Source organism: Eptatretus burgeri, chromosome 6, assembly GCF_056783735.1.
Source record: "Eptatretus burgeri isolate ZD-2024b chromosome 6, Ebu_testis_v1, whole genome shotgun sequence".
NCBI classification, from domain to species: Eukaryota; Metazoa; Chordata; class Myxini; order Myxiniformes; family Myxinidae; genus Eptatretus; species Eptatretus burgeri.
The window spans coordinates 87,084,660-87,106,250 of NC_140966.1; the positions used below are offsets into that span (position 1 = coordinate 87,084,660).

General features: G+C 44.3%; 1 protein-coding gene across 6 annotated transcripts in view; it reads right to left on the bottom strand.

Moving 5' to 3' along the window:
• RNASEH2A (ribonuclease H2 subunit A) overlaps positions 1-13,349 on the bottom strand; it is a 66,640-nt gene extending 53,291 nt beyond the window's left edge. For 3 of the 6 annotated variants that reach the window (XM_085886077.1, XM_085886078.1, XM_085886079.1), the window contains exons 1-4: positions 12,754-13,143; positions 11,985-12,056; positions 11,207-11,330; positions 10,941-11,028 (exon numbers count right to left, since the gene is read on the bottom strand). In XM_085886077.1, coding sequence (XP_085742203.1) covers positions 10,941-11,028; positions 11,207-11,330; positions 11,985-12,056; positions 12,754-12,931 — 462 coding nt within the window. In that variant the 5' untranslated portion in view covers positions 12,932-13,143. Of the gene's footprint in view, positions 1-10,940; positions 11,029-11,206; positions 11,331-11,984; positions 12,057-12,753; positions 13,146-13,276 lie in introns of those variants that run through there. The other 3 variants (XM_085886076.1, XM_085886081.1, XM_085886080.1) reach the window with 2 other exon arrangements.
• Between the last annotated feature and the right edge of the window lie 8,242 nt (positions 13,350-21,591).

Genomic DNA, 21,591 nt, shown 5'->3' on the forward strand with positions numbered 1-21,591 from the left:
GGGAAGCATCACTGATGCTGAAGACTGCAACACCTTTGTGGTCCAGATTGATGGAGATGGTGTACAAAGGTGAACACCCTGGAGAATCATCCATCATGTTCCTGCCCATGATAGACATTGATCCAAATGATTTGTCTTGCATATATTCAACCCTCAAGTTTGTCTGTTTGCAGGCAGCTAGGTATAACTCCACCCCAATAATAACATTTGACCAGCCTCTGTGGTGGAAAGCGAACGTGATTGTGGAAAGTGAGCCCGAAACAAGTCCACTAAACTCTGTGGTAGTTCGTCTTGGAGGTTTCCACATTGAAATGAGCTTCTTGGGTTGTATTGGTCATTTAATGGGAGGGCCTGGGCTGCGTGAAGTTCTTCAGGTAATCAATGCTGAGAATGCAGTAGGACATATACTCTCTGGCAAAGCAGTATCTCGAGCTGTGAGGGGGCATCTCCTGGTAGACGCTGGTCTCAATGCACTTCTGATAGCTCAAGCACTCAGCCTTTACATCCCCACAGACGAATCAACACAGGAGCCATCTACATCCAGAGACACCATGTCAGTTGGTGACCAACCCTGTGACAGCAATTCAGCGGGAATCAGCAGGGAGGAGCAGTCAGAGCAAGACGAGATGTCCATGTTAACCGAGCTGATGAAACATTTGCTCACGGGATCCATACCAGCTTATGAAGTTGAAACAGACGAAGTACTGGTCAGGTTTGAGGATACCATGGCTAGCAAAAAGGAAAATCTTCAATCTCTGAGGACATCAAAGCTTTGGCTCCAGTATCTTGATATGATTAAGCTGCTACGAGGCTTCCTCACAGGGGAGAGAACAGGGAATTGGGCCCTACACCTGCAAAGCCTATATGACATGCTGCCATATTTTGCAGCATCAGGACAGAACCTGCACCTGAAATCAATACACCTGTATCTACAAAAGATGAGTAGATTGTCTGAACAACATCCCGAAGTCTACAGACATTTCTTAGGACTACATGTTATCCGATGTTCAGAGAGGTCTTGGCTGGTTTTTTTAACTGATTTGATCATCGAGCAATGTCTGATGCGCAGCATAAAGACAACTGGAGGCCTGACAAGAGGAAGAGGTTTGACTGAGGCCCAGCACGTTATATGGGTACTCTCGACTCCCATATGTGCAGCGGTGAACATTGCTATGCAAGAGTTCACCAACATTCAGTATACAACAAGTGAACAGCAAAAGGATGCTACATCAGCAAGGATGAAAAGAGATAGGCATGACTGTCAAGCTATTTTGCAGTATCTGTCTCAAAGAAACCCATTTAGCTCGGAATCCCCACTGCGTAACATTGCAACTGGTGTTCTCGCTGGATCAGCTGTCGATGCATGTGATGCCAAGATGGTAGGCCAGGCAATCAGAAAATTTATGGAAGGACACGCAGTGGCAAGTCATTCCCTCAAAAAAAAGGACCAGGCCATCACAATGGATGTCAAACTAACTGCCAAGAAACGAGACGATGAAGTTCTCGTCGACAGCCAACTTCTCTTCCAGCGTTTGGTCGCTGCTGGTTCCAGGTGTGACAACTTGTCAAAGATCTTCAGTTTCGAACTATGCACGTATCCACCTGCTCTATTTGAATCAAATGGTTTCATGAGGCTAGCCAACAAAGCTAACCTTGCAGATGCATTGTGGACATCAGAGATTGCAGCTGCATCTGGTCCGACAACTGATGAGCAATATGTTCTAGATGGAGGTGCTTTGCTTAACGGGATACGATGGTCAAAAGCAGCTCCATGGGACAGTATCTGCAAGCAGTACACAAGTTACGTCAAACACAAATATGGCAAGGCCATAATAGTATTTGATGGATATTTGGATGGACCAAGCCCCAAAGATTGCACACATTTAAAGAGGAATGGTGGATGTGTAAGAGCAGAAGTACACTTCTCAAGCACAATGGCACTCCAGAGTACAAAAGAAGAGTTCCTCTGTAACAAGAAGAACAAGCAGCGATTCATTAACATGCTGTCTCAGAGGCTCCAAGAAGAAGGGTGTGATGTATTCCATGCAAGAGGGGACGCCGACCTCCTCATTGTCAAAACAGCTATCGCATCATCTGCAAGAATGGACACGGTACTAATTGGCGATGACACAGATCTGTTGGTACTTTTGTGTCATCATGCAATCAACACATCACACAATATCTTCTTTAGGCCAGAGCAGAAGACACACTCACAAAAAGTTCAACGATGCTGGAATATCAGAGAAACAAGATCATTGCTAGGTGATGTTGTATGTGACTATCTACCTTTTGTACATGCCATCGCTGGTTGCGACACAATGTCTCGAGTGTTCGGCGTTGGAAAAAAGGTGCCATTACTATAAATCAAGAAAGGCTCATACTTTGCAAAACAAGCATCTGTCTTCATGAAAAAGATGCCAAAAAAAGAAGAAATTGTAGTGGCAGGAGAACACGCAATGGTCTCGCTGTACAAAGGACGCCAAGGAGAACCTCTCAATGATCTGAGACTCCGCAAATTCTATGACAAAACCATTTCTCGAAAAGAGATGGTACAGCCTCAATCCTTGCCACCTACATCAGGGTCCATCAAATATCACAGTCTGCGGGTTTATCACCAAGTACAAGAATGGACCGATGATACAAGTCATTTACCTGCTGAACAGTGGGGCTGGAAAGTCAACAATGGGCAAATGATGCCTATGCTCACCGACATGATGCCTGCTCCCCAAGATCTCCTCGAAATAATGAGGTGCAACTGCAAGTCAGGCTGCAACACAATGCGATGTACATGCCGCAAAAATGGACTGGACTGTTCTATGGCATGTGGCGAATGTAGAGGTGTAATGCGCCAATATTACGCACTCAGCCACGGACACTGACTCTGAGGAGGAAGAATAGATTATTGTGAGACTGTCAAAGGTAAACCATCTTCCTATGCCTACACCACATGTTCGGTTGCACTACCACCCTTTTCCCAGAACATCAACATCAGAAAAGGAGTTTATGTGTAGTAAACATTACCACAGCGTGTGGCGTTATTTGTTTTGACCTTACTTATCATAGTATAGCAGTTTTTAGTCATAAATCTGATCAAACGGCACACATACTTAAGTGGATAGCAATCAGTGTTCCATGAAATATATTTACCGATACTTCTTAAAGTACGTTTTCACAACATGTATATGAACAAAAAAAGTCTTATTGGGAAGCTTTTTGCATTTGTTTTTCTAGGTTCAACTTGACACTGCACTGTATAGTTTAAAATATACAACAGGTGTGATAAAATGTTTGATATAACATATACAGTATATATATATATATATATATATATATATATATATATATATATATATATATATATATATATATATATATATATATATATATATATATATATATATATATATATATATATATATATATATATATATATATATATAATCTGGCTTTACATATATTTTATGAAGTAAACATTGGTCTCATGAGATTCCTTAGGTCTGAAAACATACAGAAGGACACCTCATTTATGTTGTTGCGACAAATATTTACAAAGTTATGACAATATATAATTTTTCTGCGTGGCGGCCATTTTGGATTTTCGCACTTCAGGGTTTCTAGGAAAAAAAATAATCATGCTTGGTACTATATCAATAATCACTAAGCAATTCCTCAAGCTCATTTGTGGCAAATTTGGTGCTTTACCACAATTTTTCACATATCTTCAAAGCGGTCGTCCAAAAAGCTGGATTTCGCTCGCGAGTACTGCCGTACTTCAGCCACCCTTGAATGGGCCAACTGTACTGTAAGGAAGTTCTGAAATGGGTTAATTTTGATCTAGATGTATTCACCTTCCATGAAACCCTAGAAGTAGAGATAAAAGCACCATTATAAATGATTTGGTTGCAAAATTATGAAAAATGGCAAAAATTGGCTGCCATATTGGATTTATGCTGATGAAGGGAATATCAAATATGAAATTTTATTATTCTAACTATAAGATAATAACCCAAGTTCATAGGCTGCAGTGCAAAATTAATCCTATATGGCCTTTTAATGACCTACAAAAGCAAATATAAGGATATAAAAAAAAAAATTGAAATTTTTGACGGCAGCCATTTTTAAAATGGCTGCCAAATATTGTTCCACTAAATATATTCACCTATACTTTTAGTATGTCTTTCATAATATGTATATGTACCAAAAAAAAAAAAAACTTCATTGTGAAACTGTTGCAATTTGTTCTCCGTTTAGTCACATATTGCCTAGACTATAGTGGGCCTACGGTTGGACTGTCTCGTCTCCGGCGATATGACACGTCGCAATTTGACATTCGATCAGGCTATTTCATATGTGGGAAATCACATAGCTGGAAGGAGAAATTGTCGAACGTCTCAACTGGGACGGGGGCCACCACTCGGCAAAGAGTGCTTGATGCAGCCATTCAGAGAAACGACAATGAGATTCAAATGCGAATGCTGTCAAACACTGACTTGTTTGCAATGGATGCAAAATATCATCGCTCTTGCTATTCGCATTACATCTCGCTTAACAATATTAAAGCTGCTAGTGCTCGGGCTAAGGTTGATAAATCTGACAATGCGTGTGCCTTCAAAAGTTTGTGTAAGGAGATTGAAGAGACTGTCCTGTCCAAAACCATCTCTATCACAACCGTGTCTGTCCTGAATGAACGATTGGTCGCTATATCAGCAGAGGTCAACTCTAAAACCAACGAGTCTTGTACTACGTGGAGATTGAAAGAAAAATTACAGAAGCATTTCGGAGACAGGATTTCATTCATCGTCCAGCCTGGGAAGTCTGATCTTGTATGCTCAGGGGATATCACAGTTGCCGAGGCCTTGAAACACGTTGCGAGGCTACAACTGCATGTAAATGAAATTGGTGAATGTGAACTCGAATCCTCTGATGATGTCAATTCAGAAGAGGACACTGTTGTCTTGCATAAGGCAGCTGGTATCATCAGGAAATGTATCGGTGACATTACATTTCAATCTGATTGTTATGATTCTAGTGGGAATATGGAGCCAAAAAAGTGCAAGGACTTTGTTCCGAATCATTTGTATGATTTCATTGCATTGTGTAGTTCAAAGAAAGACTTTGACAGCGCGACAAGCTATGAATCTGAGACTGACATGGGAAACATTGAAATGAGAGTTCTTGCAATATGTCACAACATGATTTCTCTAGTTTGTAAAATCCATACCCCAATAACATTTGGTTTAGGTGTCAAGCTGCACCACGACCATGGTAGTCGAGAACTGAGAGATGACCTGTCCTCTCTTGGACACAGCATACCTTATGATGAAGTGCGTAGATTCCTCACTGCCATTGCTTTGGACCAGCTGTCAACCAAGTCTGACATTCATATACCACGTGACATTTCTGTCTATGATCCTGCGAATGTTATCAAGACCACTGTTGATGCCACAATTGACAATTTCGATCAAAATGAACAGACAATAGACGGAAAGAACACTACACATTCAATGGCTGTGGTGTTGTATCAAAGGTCCCCAAGGCCAGAAGAAACACCTTGCATTCCAAGATCAAACCTAAAAACCCTGGATGCGCAGAGCTGTGATGAGGATGAAATCAAACGCTACAACAAACCCCATACTAAACCAGAACCATGTCTGAAATGGGAAGTCAAAGAACTGGATAAGTATGCGAGTGATGTGGTACGAAAAGACTTGATTTGGGAAATGGCCCGTGCAAGTGCCCCTGATACCTCACATGTTCCGGCTTGGGGTGGATTAAATTCTCTAGTTAGCGAGAGAGAAATTCCACCGACTCAAATATGGTATCTACCATTCATTAATGTGCCACCCTCTGACTTCTCTACGATCGACACGACTTTGCTCAAATTGGTTGAAATTGCAACTGCATTGGGACAAGAACATGTTCTGGTCACTGCTGACGTGGCAATATATAGCAAGGCTGAACAGATTCTCTGGACTGAGCCAGATCCCTTGGCTGGTCGAGTGACGATGAGGCTTGGTGGGATGCTTCTCACTATAGCTTTCATAGCTAGTATAGGGAAGCTGTTTAGTGATGGTGGTCTCCACAACATGCTGACAGTACCTGAAGTGTATGCTGATGCATCCGTGAGTTTGATGTTGCAAGGGAAGCAGTATGCCAGAGGTCTAAGAGGAATCAGACTGGTACACGAAGCACTGTTTCACTTGTTTCTATCAGCTGCCGAAACCTTTGCAATGAAAAACAAGTTGCCCTGGTTGGATGATGAGACCACACACTTCATTGCAGATCGAGAGAATACCTTCAAAATGCAATCCCCAGAAGCCTGCACTGCTGTGTGTCAGCAGATTGAAATGCGCTTGTCATCCTCTCTTCTCAGTACAATGAAGAAGTTCAAAGACACAGGAAGAGAACAATCAGCAACATTGCGTTACTGGATTGGCTTTCTGGATGCTGGTGACACCCTCTTGAAGTTACTTCGGGCAGACCGTGAGGCTGTTTTTGAAATGCACCTTACCGCCGTCCTTGAAGTCATACTGTACTTCTTCCTGGCAGGCCGCAGCAACTATGCACGATACACCCCAGTCTATGTTGCGGAAATGCGTCACTTGGAGGTGTCAGCTCCACGAATGTTTCAGCACATGTCGGAAGGTGGTTTCGTTGTGAAACGCTCAGAAAGGACTTTCAAATGCGTTTCTACGGATCAGGCTCTCGATCAGAGTATCAATCGCGAGGCTAAAAGCCAAGGTGGTGTCATCGGCTACACACTGGGGAAAGGAGCCTTAGTTCGCTGGCTGCTGACCCGCCACATAACCGGGGAATACGCAGAACGATTCAAAGAAATGTGTACACCTACCAAGTCCAAGAATACACATGAAGAACTTGGACGTGCTCGAGTGACCAAGGACCAGAATGATGTTAAAGTCATCAAGGAATACATCAAGGAACAATGCCAAGATCCATTTGACCTGGAAAGTGTGGCAACCTCCCTAGTTAATATAACTAGTGGTCAGGTGGCATCAGAAGAAGTCGAAGAGTCTATGAATGGAGTGCCACAAAAGGGTCGGGAAATGTTCAATCAGTTCACGAAAGAAAGGCTTGGGGACGAAAAGAAGAAGAATTTCTGGGATCCAATCCCCAAGACAGTAGTCAAAACGTTTTCTGTTATGAGGAAGTGTCTTTTCAGTGATAAGGATAGGAAGATAATGATCGATACGGAGGTACTCTTCAGAAGACTGCTTGCAGTGTCAAAGAACCGTGACGTGGATATGCGCAAGGTCCTCTCCTACGAACTGGCAGCTGTTCTGCCTTCAATGTTCCACGACGATGGTTTGATGAGGAAAACCAACAAAGCAGATCTTGCCAAAAAGCTGGAAGCAAATACGGATGAAATTCTTGTCCTTCCTAGTCAGAATTCCCCGACGTCATCGCAGTCTGCTGCATACCTCATTGATGGCATGGCAATGTGTCAGGCCCTGAACGAGAATCATTTCAAGACTTTCAATGATCTTGGAAAGGTGGTTCTGAACCGAACTGTGCATCTTCTGAAGAACAGTGACATGGATCCTTCCATTGACGTTGGTCTTTGACCGGTATGACAGAGAACATTCAATTAAGTCGACTGAACGACACAGACGAGGAATGACGGATTCCGGATTCCACTACCAGATACAAGGGAACAGGGACGTCCCGAACTACAGGAACTTCCTCAAAACCAGTACCAACAAGGCTAGTCTCGCTTCATTCATCTGTCAGTACATCTGCGACAATGGACAAGATCTCCTGCCTGCAGATAAATCGGTAGTACTGGCAGGTGGATTTGAAGATGGAGAAGTGGTCAAAGTTCTGAATGAAGTGGGTGTGTCCAGTCTTGAGGGGTTGTACAGCACACAAGAGGAGGTGGACACTCGTCTAGTATTGCATGCGATCATGTTATCGAGAGACCATCCAAGGATAATCATTCGGTGTGACGACACGGATGTCCTGGTCTTGTTGGTGTATTACTGGAGCAGGGGAGCACTGGCCAATGAAGTATATATGCATGCTGGGCACTCAGGGAAATTCGTCTCAAAGGAACGATTCATACCTGTTCACCATATCAGAACCAAAGTCGGCAAAGCAGCATGCAAGTCCTTACCAGCCATGCATGCTCTGTCAGGATGTGACACGACAAGTGCTCTATACAGACTTGGAAAGCGAACGGCATATTCAGCTCTCACCAAAAATTCAGATGCCTTACAGGGCCTGGAAGGATTCCAGGATGTGCCTACTTTCCTAGATACCGCAAGGCGATTTGTCCTTCTCATGCATGGTAAAAAAAACTAAAAATCTCAGTTCACTGAATGAGCTTCGTTTCGTACTCGCCACCACCACTGATAAGCCCGCATCGATACTGCCACCAACAGATGATGCCTTCGTACAACATGTATTGCGGGCCCAATACCAAGTAGCAGTGTGGTGTCAGAGTCACGTTGCAAAACCTGAGAACATGAACGCAGTTGGCCATGGTTGGCATGTGAATGCAAAGGATGAAGTGCGTCCAACAGTGTACCAGAATGAATCGGTACCAGCAGAGGTTAGAGACCTAACTCATTTGTACTGCACTGACAAAGGTTGTCGCGGACAGAAATGCCAGTGTGTCATTGCTGGACTTGAGTGCATTGACATTTGCTCCTGTGGTAGAGAATGTGAGAATCGAATGGAGATAAGTGAGGTGGCAAATGGAGATGAAGTCGGAGATGGTGTAAATAGTGTGTTAAAACTTCCCAATTGTGGGCTATTTTGGGCCAGCTGAGGTGGGTTAACCCCTAATTCATTAACCCCAAATATTGTGAGAGTGTACTTGGCAGAAAGGAATTAATGTGATGTTACCAAGTTTTCAATCTTTGTAAGTGCCAAAATAACAATTATTAAGATATTCCATAATGCTCAATTTTTTTATGCGTTTTATGGGTTAAATGGCCATGTTTTAATTAGAATCTGACTGCAAAACATCGTTTTTCATAAAGTAGACATCCTAACGAATCCAACAATACCTAATTTGCCTTGTTCTAAAGTGTGGAGGGGTAACTCCCTAAATAAGGCCCTTTTTTGGCCTCGACCGCTCCACTATAAGCAATTGGTTCACTCTTTTGTGTGTCTGTCTGTCTGTATGTATGTATGTCTACAAACCTCAGTTGATGATCGAGGAGCTACTTAATTTCAATCGAGTGTTATATTTTGAACACGAATCAAAACATGAATCAGAAAACGAACCTGTAGGTTGGCAGTACTTTGGCTCCGAATTCAACCCGATCGCGCATGCGCTGAGAGGAGCGAGATAATTGTCTTAGTGTGTCTGCCTGTCTGGCAGTCAAACAAAATTGAAATCATTCCAAACAGGAAAGTTACTGTTTTTAGCAATGTCATATGGGACATACAACAGGCTTGAAGAACCAATGTAATGTGTTCAATAAAGTGGTGTAAAAGATGCTGCATCAATGGCCGTGAACTTTGGGGAAAAGTTTTTTTTTTCTATGACCTTTAAAATATTTATTTTATTTCAATTGAATTACATACTTGAACACTGTAGAACGTAAATCGCCTTTATGCACTTTCAAACACTTCCATTTAGCAGTACACGGACAAAAGATTACAGCATTTTACATCACCACGACCAATCAAATTTGCAGCATGCAGACCTGGACAAGGTCCTCGTTTCTCAAGACTGCGCATGATAAGGTGTTCTATCAACTCCCTCGTTTAAAAATTATGAATCAAAATTATTCACAAAACACGTATTCAACTTTCATATGCACAGGCCTCGGGAATAATGGATACACATCCTTTTGTCCTCAAAGTGGTGTAATGGTTGGAGCATTTCCACCGAATGCTTGGTGTTGGCTTAATGGTTAGGGTGGTGGGCGAGGGATCCTGAGTTCAAATCCCACTCGGCTGTTGAATTAATACTATGTGGGGTTGACTCTGCCTGTCATCCTTCTGAGGTCGGCAAAATGAGTGCCAGCATGCTGGTATACTGTGTTGGAGTGGCGACCCGTCCAGGATTGTACCCAATAGCCAAGGAGACTGCTTAGGCAGCACCAACGCTCTGCACAGAGTATGGTCCCAATGGATGGATTTGCACCGAGTCTGGGAGGTCAGCAGTTCAAACCTCGGCCAAATCGTACCAAAGACTTAAAATGGTATGTGCTGCTTCCTTGGTCGAGGTTCAGCATTTAAAATGAAAAAGTGAGGTGAGAAATGCAGCACCATTGTTGTGACGTTGCTGGTACCGAGAGTGTCCCCAGAAAGTGACGGCACTTCCCCCAAACTCAGTGACTGTTTATCTCATTTAAAAATCATTTGTTGTGTCTCATGTCTTCGTCTGTATGCCCATGTGTGTGAGATGTGCATGTTGTGCATTTGGCAACACCACTGTGAGCCTTAGATCTTGTTGATTATTATTATTATTATTTAAAAAGACCTCAGTAGGAGCGAATAAACCTCTATTCATTCTCATAGGCCCCAGTAAGAGCTGATAAACTGCCACTGATCCTCACAGGCCACCGTAGGAGCGGATACCGTTTTTATGCATTCAGCATTTTAAAAGGCTAATTTTACCGTGAGGGTTTTTAAACTTTTTTTACAAGTACAACCACTACCAAAACAAAATTAGTGTTCATTTGATGGACTAGCAGTGAAGACTAGCAGTTCCAGTAGCCTAGCAGTGAAGAGCGCTCGTAGCCCCAGGCATCAGGCAAAAATAATTTGTCAGACACCAAGCTGTACAAGTATCAAAGCTGTATCTCGTGAATACGTGACGGATCATCATCACATGCGATTCCAACAAAGATACAAACACATTGCAAGACCAAAGAACGCCGAGTGAGACAGCACAGCGATATGATGAAGCGAGCCAGAGCGTACAAGAACGATGTTGTAACAGACAGGTGGTTGACTCCACAAACCTCTGCAAGCTTCACACCACCATCCAGTGCACGCTGAATTAGGCCAATCGCTGTATCGTGGGAAAGAGCGTTCAAGTTGTACTTGTGTCTTGGGAAAGGAGGTGGAGAGGTGGCACGTATTAGATTCATTTCTACCCATCTCAGAAATGCAAGCAGAGCACAAATATCATCATCTAATCATAAATCTGTTATCACCGTTTTGTAGGTCGAAAGGCCACCACACCACACCACATGCAAATAGGAACCACCAAAGTGGGATGCAATACCTTCGCTGCATGCAATTCGAGATGTAATTGGGAGACAGAGCTTGCACGAGGTATCCTACGGAGGGCATAGTACGAAGTCGCTGGAAAATCTCGTCCCTCTGCTTCTCCGACAACACCTTGGAGTCTGTAGTGCAAACAGGAAAGTACCAAAAAGGGATTACTTTTCAAATTCATTTATATTTGGAAACGGACCATTGCTGAAAGGGTTGGTACATCGGTACTTCAAAACACAAGTCATTCACGAGCTAAATTGGAGTACTGGCGATGACGAAGAACCGGAGGATGTCCAATCGGCATCAATTGCTGATGGACGACGCCGGGCCTCATTGCTCATCAAAAAAAAAGATGTTGAACATCTTTGGAGCCCCATACGTATTGCAATTCTCTGCACACTCCCCCGCCCACAATGACATAAACATCATATACATTCTCATCCCTCCTCTCTTTTGTCCCTCCCAACTCCCATACCCTCCCCTCCAAGTGATCCATTTCCTCTTCCTCCCCTATTTTGACGTGCCCGATTGGGGGCTAAATAAGAATACAGTAACAACACCCTCGAGTCGAGGCTTGTGATAGAGGGATTTAGACACGTGCAGCAGGTTCCATATCTGGTGAGGTTAATCAAGGACTAGCACATACAGTGGGAGGTTCAGGGAGTGGCAGGGGAGAGGTTGAAGTAGAAAGAAAAAGAAGAAAAAAAAAAAAGAGGAAAAAGAAAGAAAAAGAAGAAAAAAAAAAAGAAGTAGAAAAAAACACTTTTACCATCACAGGACTTCACCTGCAACTTTGAGTTCCTCCAAGTTATCCTTGCACGTGAGAGGGCAGAAACAGGCGGCATACACCATGGGACCTGCAAGGCACAGCAGGCAGTAAAAGGTGAAGCCGATAGTGTCCGTCTACAAATGAATGTCTCAGTCTCAAGTCACAGAGTCTGCAAAGGATTCAGAAAATGCACTTGGGACCAAGGAACGAATCAAGAGAGTTCTGTATTGTTATTCTTTCAGCGCTCCAATGGTTCCCAGTTCTTGCCGGGGCCCGGGGGTCAGGCACTCAGGCCCCAGCGAAAAGTTTTTCACCCAAACCTTTCAGGAACCGGCTGGCCATGCCAGGCCTGAAATCCGACAGGAATTGGCAATTTGTTTCAGGATGCCGGTGATAACGGGCCAACCAGCGTGGTGGCCGTTCGAGGGACGTCTCGGCCTACATGTGAAACACCAGGACGGCCGCTTACAGTCAGATAGGAAATCAAACCCACACGGGGAAACACCAATCGGGCATTTTGTACTTGGTTCGGGAATCGAACCGAGGCGAGACGGTCCAAAAGGTAATTGTACGCGACCTCCCGTCGGACGTTTCCATGGCAACCACGAGACGATAATCGCTCCGTTTAATCCACGCCGTTTCACCACGTAGTCGCACACAGAAAAATGCTTCAATTAGTTTTGAGCAAATCACGTGGAGCCGAGACAGTCATGGAGCGTCACGAAAACCGAATTCAAATCATGGGGGTTTGAGTGGAAGAGGACCCGAGGACCCGAGGATCGTACCCAGGACAGGGCCCCGTCCCGCCTCGTCGACCCCAAGTACGCAGGGCCCACACAGACACTCGGTCGGAATGCGGGACCACTCTCGTCCTTCTCCCTGCGCATCGCCGTCGTCTCCACACGACGCTCGCTCGACATCTTGCTCGTCTCGACTGGCAGCGACGTTCTCTTCACCCTCCATTTCCCGCCGTGTACTCTCCTCAAGCCCCCTCCCTCCCGAGGACCTGTAATAGGGTGGTAGAGACGGGTACGGCCACTTGGTGGCGATTTTCGCTTCTACAGACTCTTATAGTAACAGTGCATCGATGACTCGACAGTTAACGGCGGTGAAGATGAACTGAACGATTGTTCAGCGTTGACGACACTTTTTCCTCCAATTGGCAATGACGACACACGTGGAAAAGAGACTGATAATACACACACACACATATATATATATATATATATATATATATATATATATATATATATATATATATATATATATATATATATATATATATATATATATATATATATACTGTACCATCGGTTCCCTTATAAGGAATTGTGACGGAGAAGGTCATTCGGCCAATCAAGCTTGTGCAATGGTTGCCGGCGGATGCTCCTCCTCATTGACGTGCGGCACAAGGATGCCGGTGACGTCATCGGCTGAGGGCGTGGCTGTGCTGCTGATGCAATTCCTCCACGACCAGACGCTGGTTCTCATTTCGTCGACCTCAGAACGATGACGGCCTGTCAACCCCACCTGATGTTAATTCAACGGCTGGCAGGGATGATTTGAACTCAGGACCCTAAGATTCCAAGCCAGCCACCCTGACGTCTTCGCAGATGCTCCAAGCACATCAAACCACCGAGCAGGGTGATCGGGGTGTGTTCCGTTAACAAGCAAGCCGCCATTACCTTCCAAACCAGTCGTTCCGTATCAACCGCTCACCTAGCCGCTCGCCAAGTGGAGCGAGCGACTCAGAGATGCTTCGTTGCGTTTGCAAAAATGTCTGCTATCGTCGGATTCAAAAAGATAGTACAACCAATTAAATGTTCAATGGAACATTGTTGTTTATACTCAAAATATTATTAAAACGTACATTTCATCATTTAATATTTATTCCACTTTTCATCCAAATTCCTTAAGATCTACAAACATACACAACCCCTCTCCCCCTCCTTCCCAAAACGCAGAATGGAAGGGTCCACAGAATGGAAGGGTCCACAGAATGGTAGGGTCCATAGAATGGTACGGTCCACAGAATGGTAGGGTCCATAGAATGGTAGGGTCCACAGAATGGTACGGTCCACAGAATGGTAGGGTCCACAGAATGGTAGGGTCCACAGAATGGTAGGGTCCACAGAATGGTACGGTCCACAGAATGGTACGGTCCACAGAATGGTACGGTCCACTGAATGGTACAGTCCACAGAATGGTAGGGTCCACAGAATGGTACGGTCCACTGAATGGTACGGTCCACAGAATGGTAGGGTCCACAGAATGGTAGGGTCCACAGAATGGTACGGTCCACAGAATGGTAGGGTCCACAGAATGGTAGGGTCCACAGAATGGTACGGTCCACAGAATGGTACGGTCCACAGAATGGTACGGTCCACTGAATGGTAGGGTCCACAGAATGGTACGGTCCACAGATAAGCTTAGCAGGAAGCTCCTCCTGACTCCTCATTTATTTAATTTCTCCAGCGACGGTGGAAGGAGGTTATGTTTTCACACCTTTCTGTCTGTTTGTGTGCAGGATATTTCAAAAAGTTGTGTACGGATTCGGACGAAACTTGGTGGACATGTTGGGTGTGTGTCGAGGACGAATTGGTTTGATTTGGGTGAAGATCCGAATCCGAATCTGGATACGAGAATTATTTAATTATTCAAGTGATTATTCACCATTGAGAGATTGGGCCATAAACGATCTAGTCCTGTATAGCATGATATAAGAAAAATTCATTGGACCCCGATATGTTCTCGTGGATCAGGCATTGCGTGGCGGAGGTATGCACTCTACCTAGTGCTCTTCTAGTTTATCTTTTTTTCCCCTCGTCCTCATACATTCGAGTCCAAGATAACACACTACATTTATTTGGCGAAGTTGTCGCAAGATGATCGAGTGAAACTGAAATCGACAACTTGGCCAACATTTACTCGAGTACCACGATGGCATTGTTTCCGTTGTTAAGCGGTACATCATCATGTACACTGGCACTCATTTTGTCGACCTCGGAAGGATGACAGGCTGAGTCAACCTCCTGGTGTATTAATTCAGTGGCCAATGGGGCTTGAACTCAGGACCCGAGGATCCCAAGCCGCCACCCTAACCACGAAGCCAACACCAGGCTTCAATCATTACACTGACACCTGCATTATTGCTAGAAAATGTATAGTTTACCATGTAAATATTTAGTTCATCCACTCAGTTAGCAACGCCATTGCGGAAAAACCCATTTTCATTAATATCTGAAAAACACTGCATGATAATATCACAACTAAGGTGTCTACTATATCCATGTTTTTATGGTTAAATATTACAATGCCAACTCTAATGCTTGAAAATGTTGAGTTCACCCTGAAAGTTGCCTACTGGAGTCGTACCATCTCTGTCTTTTGTTACAATATGGCAAATAATGCATTGGTGTCTGTCCCTTTTTGTTATTTACAGATCATGACAAATGACGCTCCCGTTTGATAATTTGCAAAGAAAGAGGAGAAAAGAAACGTGCCCTGAAGTGTTTCAATTCCAGCAACTGGGAAACAACCAAGAATGCTGCTCGACGGCGAAAGGCAATTCAAAGTGACAAGTTTTCGAACACCTCGGAAGAGATCAGAACAGCTGAGGGCCCAGAAGGCAAATATTACCACTCAGTTTGCCTCAGTCGATTCTGTGCTGTTAAGAGAGGAGCACCTCCAAGCATAGAACCATCCGAACCACCTCAGAAGACCACTCGTTCAAGTTCCGATCATCCTTCTACCAGCACGAGGCCTCCTTGGACAGGAGTCTTTTTTTGTGGACAGGTGAGGAAGAGGAAGTTGCAGAAAAATGAACCCCTCAGCCAATGTTTGACCACAGACAGGAGCAAGGCAATCCTTCTTGCTGCTCAGAAAAAGTGTGATACAAGGATTATTGGACAAGGGGAAGATCTTATTGCAAAGGAAGCCAAATACCACAACACTTGTCGTCGTGACTATGTAAGACTGGATGTGACGGATGAAGAGCAAACGTCGAATCGGAAGATGCACGTTTAAGCCTTCAAAAACTTGTTGATGTTCCTTGAAAATGAAGTCGTCAAAAACAAAACTCCCATGTTGGCGTCAGTAATTTTCAATTTGTACAAAGAAGAGTTTCTTGCTCTTGGAGGAACACAGGATGACATTGATAGGTACACAACACAAAGTCTGATATCGAAGATAAAGGAACGATTCCTGGAAATCCTCACATGGTGGTGTGTGTATGGAGATGAAGAACAACGAGGATGATGTGCTGCAAATAGAGGAACCGAATCACCTTCAACGTCGACATGAAGAAGCTGACACACTTATTGCCTTTCACGCAAACAACATTTCCACTGGTAACATTCTAGTAAGCTCCACTGATACGGACGTTTTCATCATTCTGCTTGGGCTTTCGGGAAGGTCGGGAAGGGATAAACATCATCGTGGACTATGGATCTGGCCACCACCGAAGGTACATTGATGTCACTAAACTAGCTGACATTCTTGACAAGAAACAGACTGGTATCACTGAAGCACTAATCGGCCTTCATGCCTTGACTGGTTGTGATTTCACACCTTGTTTCTACAGAAAGGGCAAAGTGATGCCCTTCCAGTGGATGGAGTCAGATGCAGCTCATGTGATGGCATTGCGATCTCTAACAGCTGAGGAGGTAGACGTCCAAGCTGTTACATCCTTTGTCTGCGTGCTGTATGGCTTCAAAACCTCTGACATTAATGAAGCCAGATAAAAGGCGTTCATGCGAATGGGTGGTGGTGACGAAAAGGAGCCCCTTGCCAGAATAAAGAAGATAAACTGTGCCTCTCTTCCCCCATGCGCCAAGACACTTGGTGATCATATGAAAAGGGCGCACTATGTGGCAAGAATCTGCAAGAGAGCTGATTAGACAGATCCAACTGGTGGGGCAAGTCCGATAGATTATTATGGATGGAAGTTGTCTCAAAAATGCTTTGAACCAGACTGGTATCCAGGAAGTTCAGTTCCAGAGTCCCTCACAGGCCACCATGAGGATGATGGGGATGGCGTGCAAGATAATTCAGTAGATGAGGAAGAGTCAGATAATGCTTGGAGTGAAGACAGTGATGAGAGTGACGAAAGTGATAGAGAAGACTTGTAATGCCAAGAGGACATCAAGTTAATTATGTGAACTGCCCATTTGCAAGTTTTCCTTACATCGTTGTTCGGTAATGGCGTCGCTTAATGAGTGGGTGGGCTACACATTTACATGGTAAACTACACATTTCCCAGTAATAACGCAGGTGTCAGGGTAATGATTGACCATAAAAATATCGGTAGAGACACCTTATTTGTGATATTATCATGCACAGTTTTTCAGATAGTGAGGTTTCGGTAATGGCGTCGCTAATTTCGTGGATGAACCATGCATTTACATGGAAACTATACATTTTATAGCAATATGCATAGCATCAGGGTAATGACTGACCATGTAAACATTGGTATAGACACCTTATTCATGATATTATCATGCATAGCTCTCCAGATAGAGAAAAAGTTTTTTTCGGTAATGCCATCACTAATTCAGTGAGTAAACTATGCATTTACCTGGAAAACTACACATTTTCTAGCAATTATACAGGTGTAAGGGTAATGACTGACCATGAAAACATAGGAGTAGACACCTTATTCGTTATATTTCATGCATATTTTTCCAGATATTGAGCAAAATAGGTTTATCGGTAATGGCGTCATGAATTGAGTGATTTCAGGGGGAAAGCGACGGGTCAGACCCGGCAGCAATGCATTTTTGTGATGTCGGTGGATGACCCCATCAGCCCATGAGGTCAAATGTTCCGGCGCTTTTCACTTGAATAAACCTTCTAGGCTCCTGGACTATTATGGCCAGATGACTGGGTCAGAGCATCTTTGAAACGTCAAGGCTTGTGGGGTGCTCTTGGTCAGCAGTGGTGAGTACCTACCGACAGTGGTCCGAGGAGCGACAAACCACAAACCGGCGACAGGGTGTTGGGTGCCGAAGGCTCATTGATGCGCGACGGCAACGAAGGGTATCCCGTCTGGTCCGAACCGACAGAAGGTCTACTGCAGCACGTCACAAATTTTTTAATGGTGGTCACGGGAGGAATGTGTCACAATCCACAGTGCATCGCACCCTGCTGTGTATGGGACTGCGTAGCCACAGACCGGTCAGAGTGTCCATGATGACCCCTCTCCACTGTTGAAAGTGCCTACAATGGGCATGCGAGCGTCGGAACTGGACCTTGGAGTCGTGGAAGAAGGTCGCCTGGTCCAATGAGTCCCGTTTTTTTTTAGATCACGTGGATGGCTGTGTTCGTGTGCGCCGTTTACCTGGGGAAGTGATGGTACCAGGATGCACTGTGGGAAGACAATAAGCCGGTGGAGAGAGTGTGATGCTCTGGGCAATGTTCTGCTGGGAAACCCTGGGTCCAGCCATTCATGTGGACGTCAATTTGACACGTGTCACCAACCTAACCATCGTTGCAGACCAGGTACACCCCTTCATGGCAATGGTATTTCCTGATGGCAGTGGCCTCTTTCAGCAGGATAATGCACCCTGCCACACTGCACACATTGTTCGGGAATGGTTTGAGGAACATGATGTGTTCACGGTGTTGCCCTGGCCTCCAAATTCTCCAGATCTGAATCTGATTGAGCATCTGTGGGATGTGCTGCACCGACAAGTCCAATCCACGGCGGCTCCACTTTGCAACTTACAGGACTTGAAGGATCTGCTGCTAATGTTTTGGTGACAGATACCACAGGACACCTTCAGGGGTCTTGTCGAGTCCATGTCTCGGCGGGTTGGCGCTGTTTTGGTGGCACACGGAGGACCAACAGCAAATTAGGCAGGTGGTCATAATGTTTTGGCTCATCGGTGTGTATGTACATGGGACGGGAGACCCAGGCACGGGTAAAACGGGCTGCTGTCGGCCACATTGTGAATGTCCCAATTATAGTGCGAAGTGTGTGCGCATTTTTCGGCCAACGTGTTATTTAGTATACAGTATTCATATCCATTAAATGATAGGATTTTGAATGTATGTTTTTATCTCACCATGATCTGAACGAATAAATGTAATAAAATAGAATTGTAAATTGCGAAAGTACAAAATTATTTTTCGTGTAGTTTCGACGATTTTAGTCCATCATCACTTTTTCCAGATCATCTCATTTGCAAATAATAAAAGAATGCAACACCCTCTCCTTCGGCATGGGTAAAAAATGAAAGCAATTGAACATATTTAGTAACAATGACGTCACTGTCGTGTGTGTGGTCACATGACATCATTGCAAGGTTTCCGACGAATACTTGGCATTATCAGCGGCAGATTGTTGCCATGATGGAGGCATACATGCCTGCGGTGCGTACCGCCTTTCCAGGCTTCTTTTAATGGTTCCTGGGGGGGGGGGCATTAAGTGTTCAGTCTAAGTATCTCACTTTCGGAAGAATAACTTTTTCCATTATTCAAATTTTCATAATATATTGTTACAGCCAAGGGTACTGAGTGTATTATGAGGGGGTTAATCCTCGGAGGAACTGCACCTGGGAACACCGCTCAATTAATTGCATCGTGCGGTGGCTTGCTTAACAACCACGAACACCTACCAGTTAACCACGAGTTCCAATGTCCACCGTCTAATTTGCCATTTAACTGGAATTCACGTGGCCTCCTGACCAGGGAACGCGCCCTCGGCGATGCACCAATCTTATCTCAATTACATCTTAAGTAATGCGGCCGAGTGTTTACCGCTGGTGCACGCCGACTATGACAGGTTAATTTGGTTGGGAATTATAATCTCCCAGTCTATCTTGGTTCTGACAATGCTGGATCAATGGAAGGAAATGACAATCACGGACAGGTTGAAACGTCAACAAGGAAATTATGAAGAAAAAAAAAAAATAAACTGAAGGATTTTTTATTTCCTTGTCAAATAAATGGATGAATTCAAATCAATCAAATGTTCAATCAACAAAATAATCTCAAACAAATAAAGAATTCAACAAGCATTTATAGAAAAATAGACAAAGAGCAGATCCTTATCACTATGCTTACTTAGCAATGAAACACGACACATGGGTACCCATCAGACCATTCAGGGAGAAAAGAAATCCAGTCTCGGCTTACCAAGGCAGAAGTCGTCGTGCATCCACTAAAATAACCCAAAATGTGTGAGGTTGCCTTGGTCTACCTCTCCAAATGAGCTTGCCACAGCTTGGCTTGTTTCCACTGCCAGTGCCGTGCCTCGCCGTGCACCCACCCGCAAACAGGTTTGAACACCAATCGACGTCACATCATCATACCCAGGAACCAGGAACGCCAAGAACCAGGTGCACCAATAGCCAGGTGCATCAAGAGCCAGGTATGCCAATAATCAGGTACGCAAAGAGCCAGGTACCAAGCAGAACCAGGAACATTTCAACTGTCACCAACCACTGTTGCTGCTGTCACCAACTCCTATCAGGAACTCTTCACCAATTGCCATCAGGATCTCCCACCAACAAGGCAGTCCTGCCGTCCTTTTATAGGCGACCAGTGTGTGCAGAGCCGAAAGCACGACTTCAGTCAAATCTAGCTTGCCTATTGACGCATCGCTGCACAAGACCTCCAACCGTCCATTCTCACGGTCATTCTCTCCTGACCATCGAACGAGATGCAACTCCCAATGAACACAGGCCTGGCTTACAACGCCATGTTCTGGGTGCTGCACAAACGCCAGAAAGCAGCCATTTGCTGGAATAACTGAGCGAAAACATGAAGCGCTCACAAAACATCAACGGGCAATTATCACATCTTTGTTCAGCCCCATAAGAATAAGAGCCAGTTAGTGTCCATACAGCTGTGGAACGGGGTGTCGATCGCCGATGGAAAAAGGTGGCGTGTCAAACGTCGATAAAAGAATATGGAGTCAAACGTTAATAGAAAAAGGTGGGAAAATGATCCGAGACCACAGCCATGTTTGACCTATCACAATGAACTGTTCAGGAAAAGCTTGTGGTGTGTTAATGATTGAAATGTCCTCTAAATCCAATATGAAAATGATAACCAAAATAAAATGTGTAAATAAATTGTGTATTTCCAACCCAATGTCTTGATGGAAAGGGAATAGAACGAGTATCAGTTGGGCTAACGGCTATCTTATCATGTGCATGAGCTTTGAAGACAGTGAATATCGTTCAGGCAGAAATGAAAACCGACGTAAAATCGTACGTCATGAATGTGTCGTAAAAAGGAAAAGGTTATCCCATAAGAAAGAAAGGGAACCTGTTCTCTCCCCTTCTCCAACTGTCAGTGTTAGAATCCCACCAGACAAGGGGATGGGTCTATTCTGAACATTCATTTATGGAAATAACTGTCTGAGGAGCTGGATGTTATGCCTGGTGTTGGCTTAATGGTTCGGGTGGTGGGCTTGGGATCCTAGGATCCTGAGCCTCGCCAATTGGGCAGCAATACTAAAAATTGGTCGTGTTGCCCTCATTTTAAGAGACACTCATGTAGATAACCTTACAGCTCGACACCAGATGCTCAGGGCTCATGTAAAAAAAAAAAAAAAAAAAAAAAAAAAAAAAGATTCATTTGCTCAGCGAAAGAAAAAACAAACATGACTACAAATC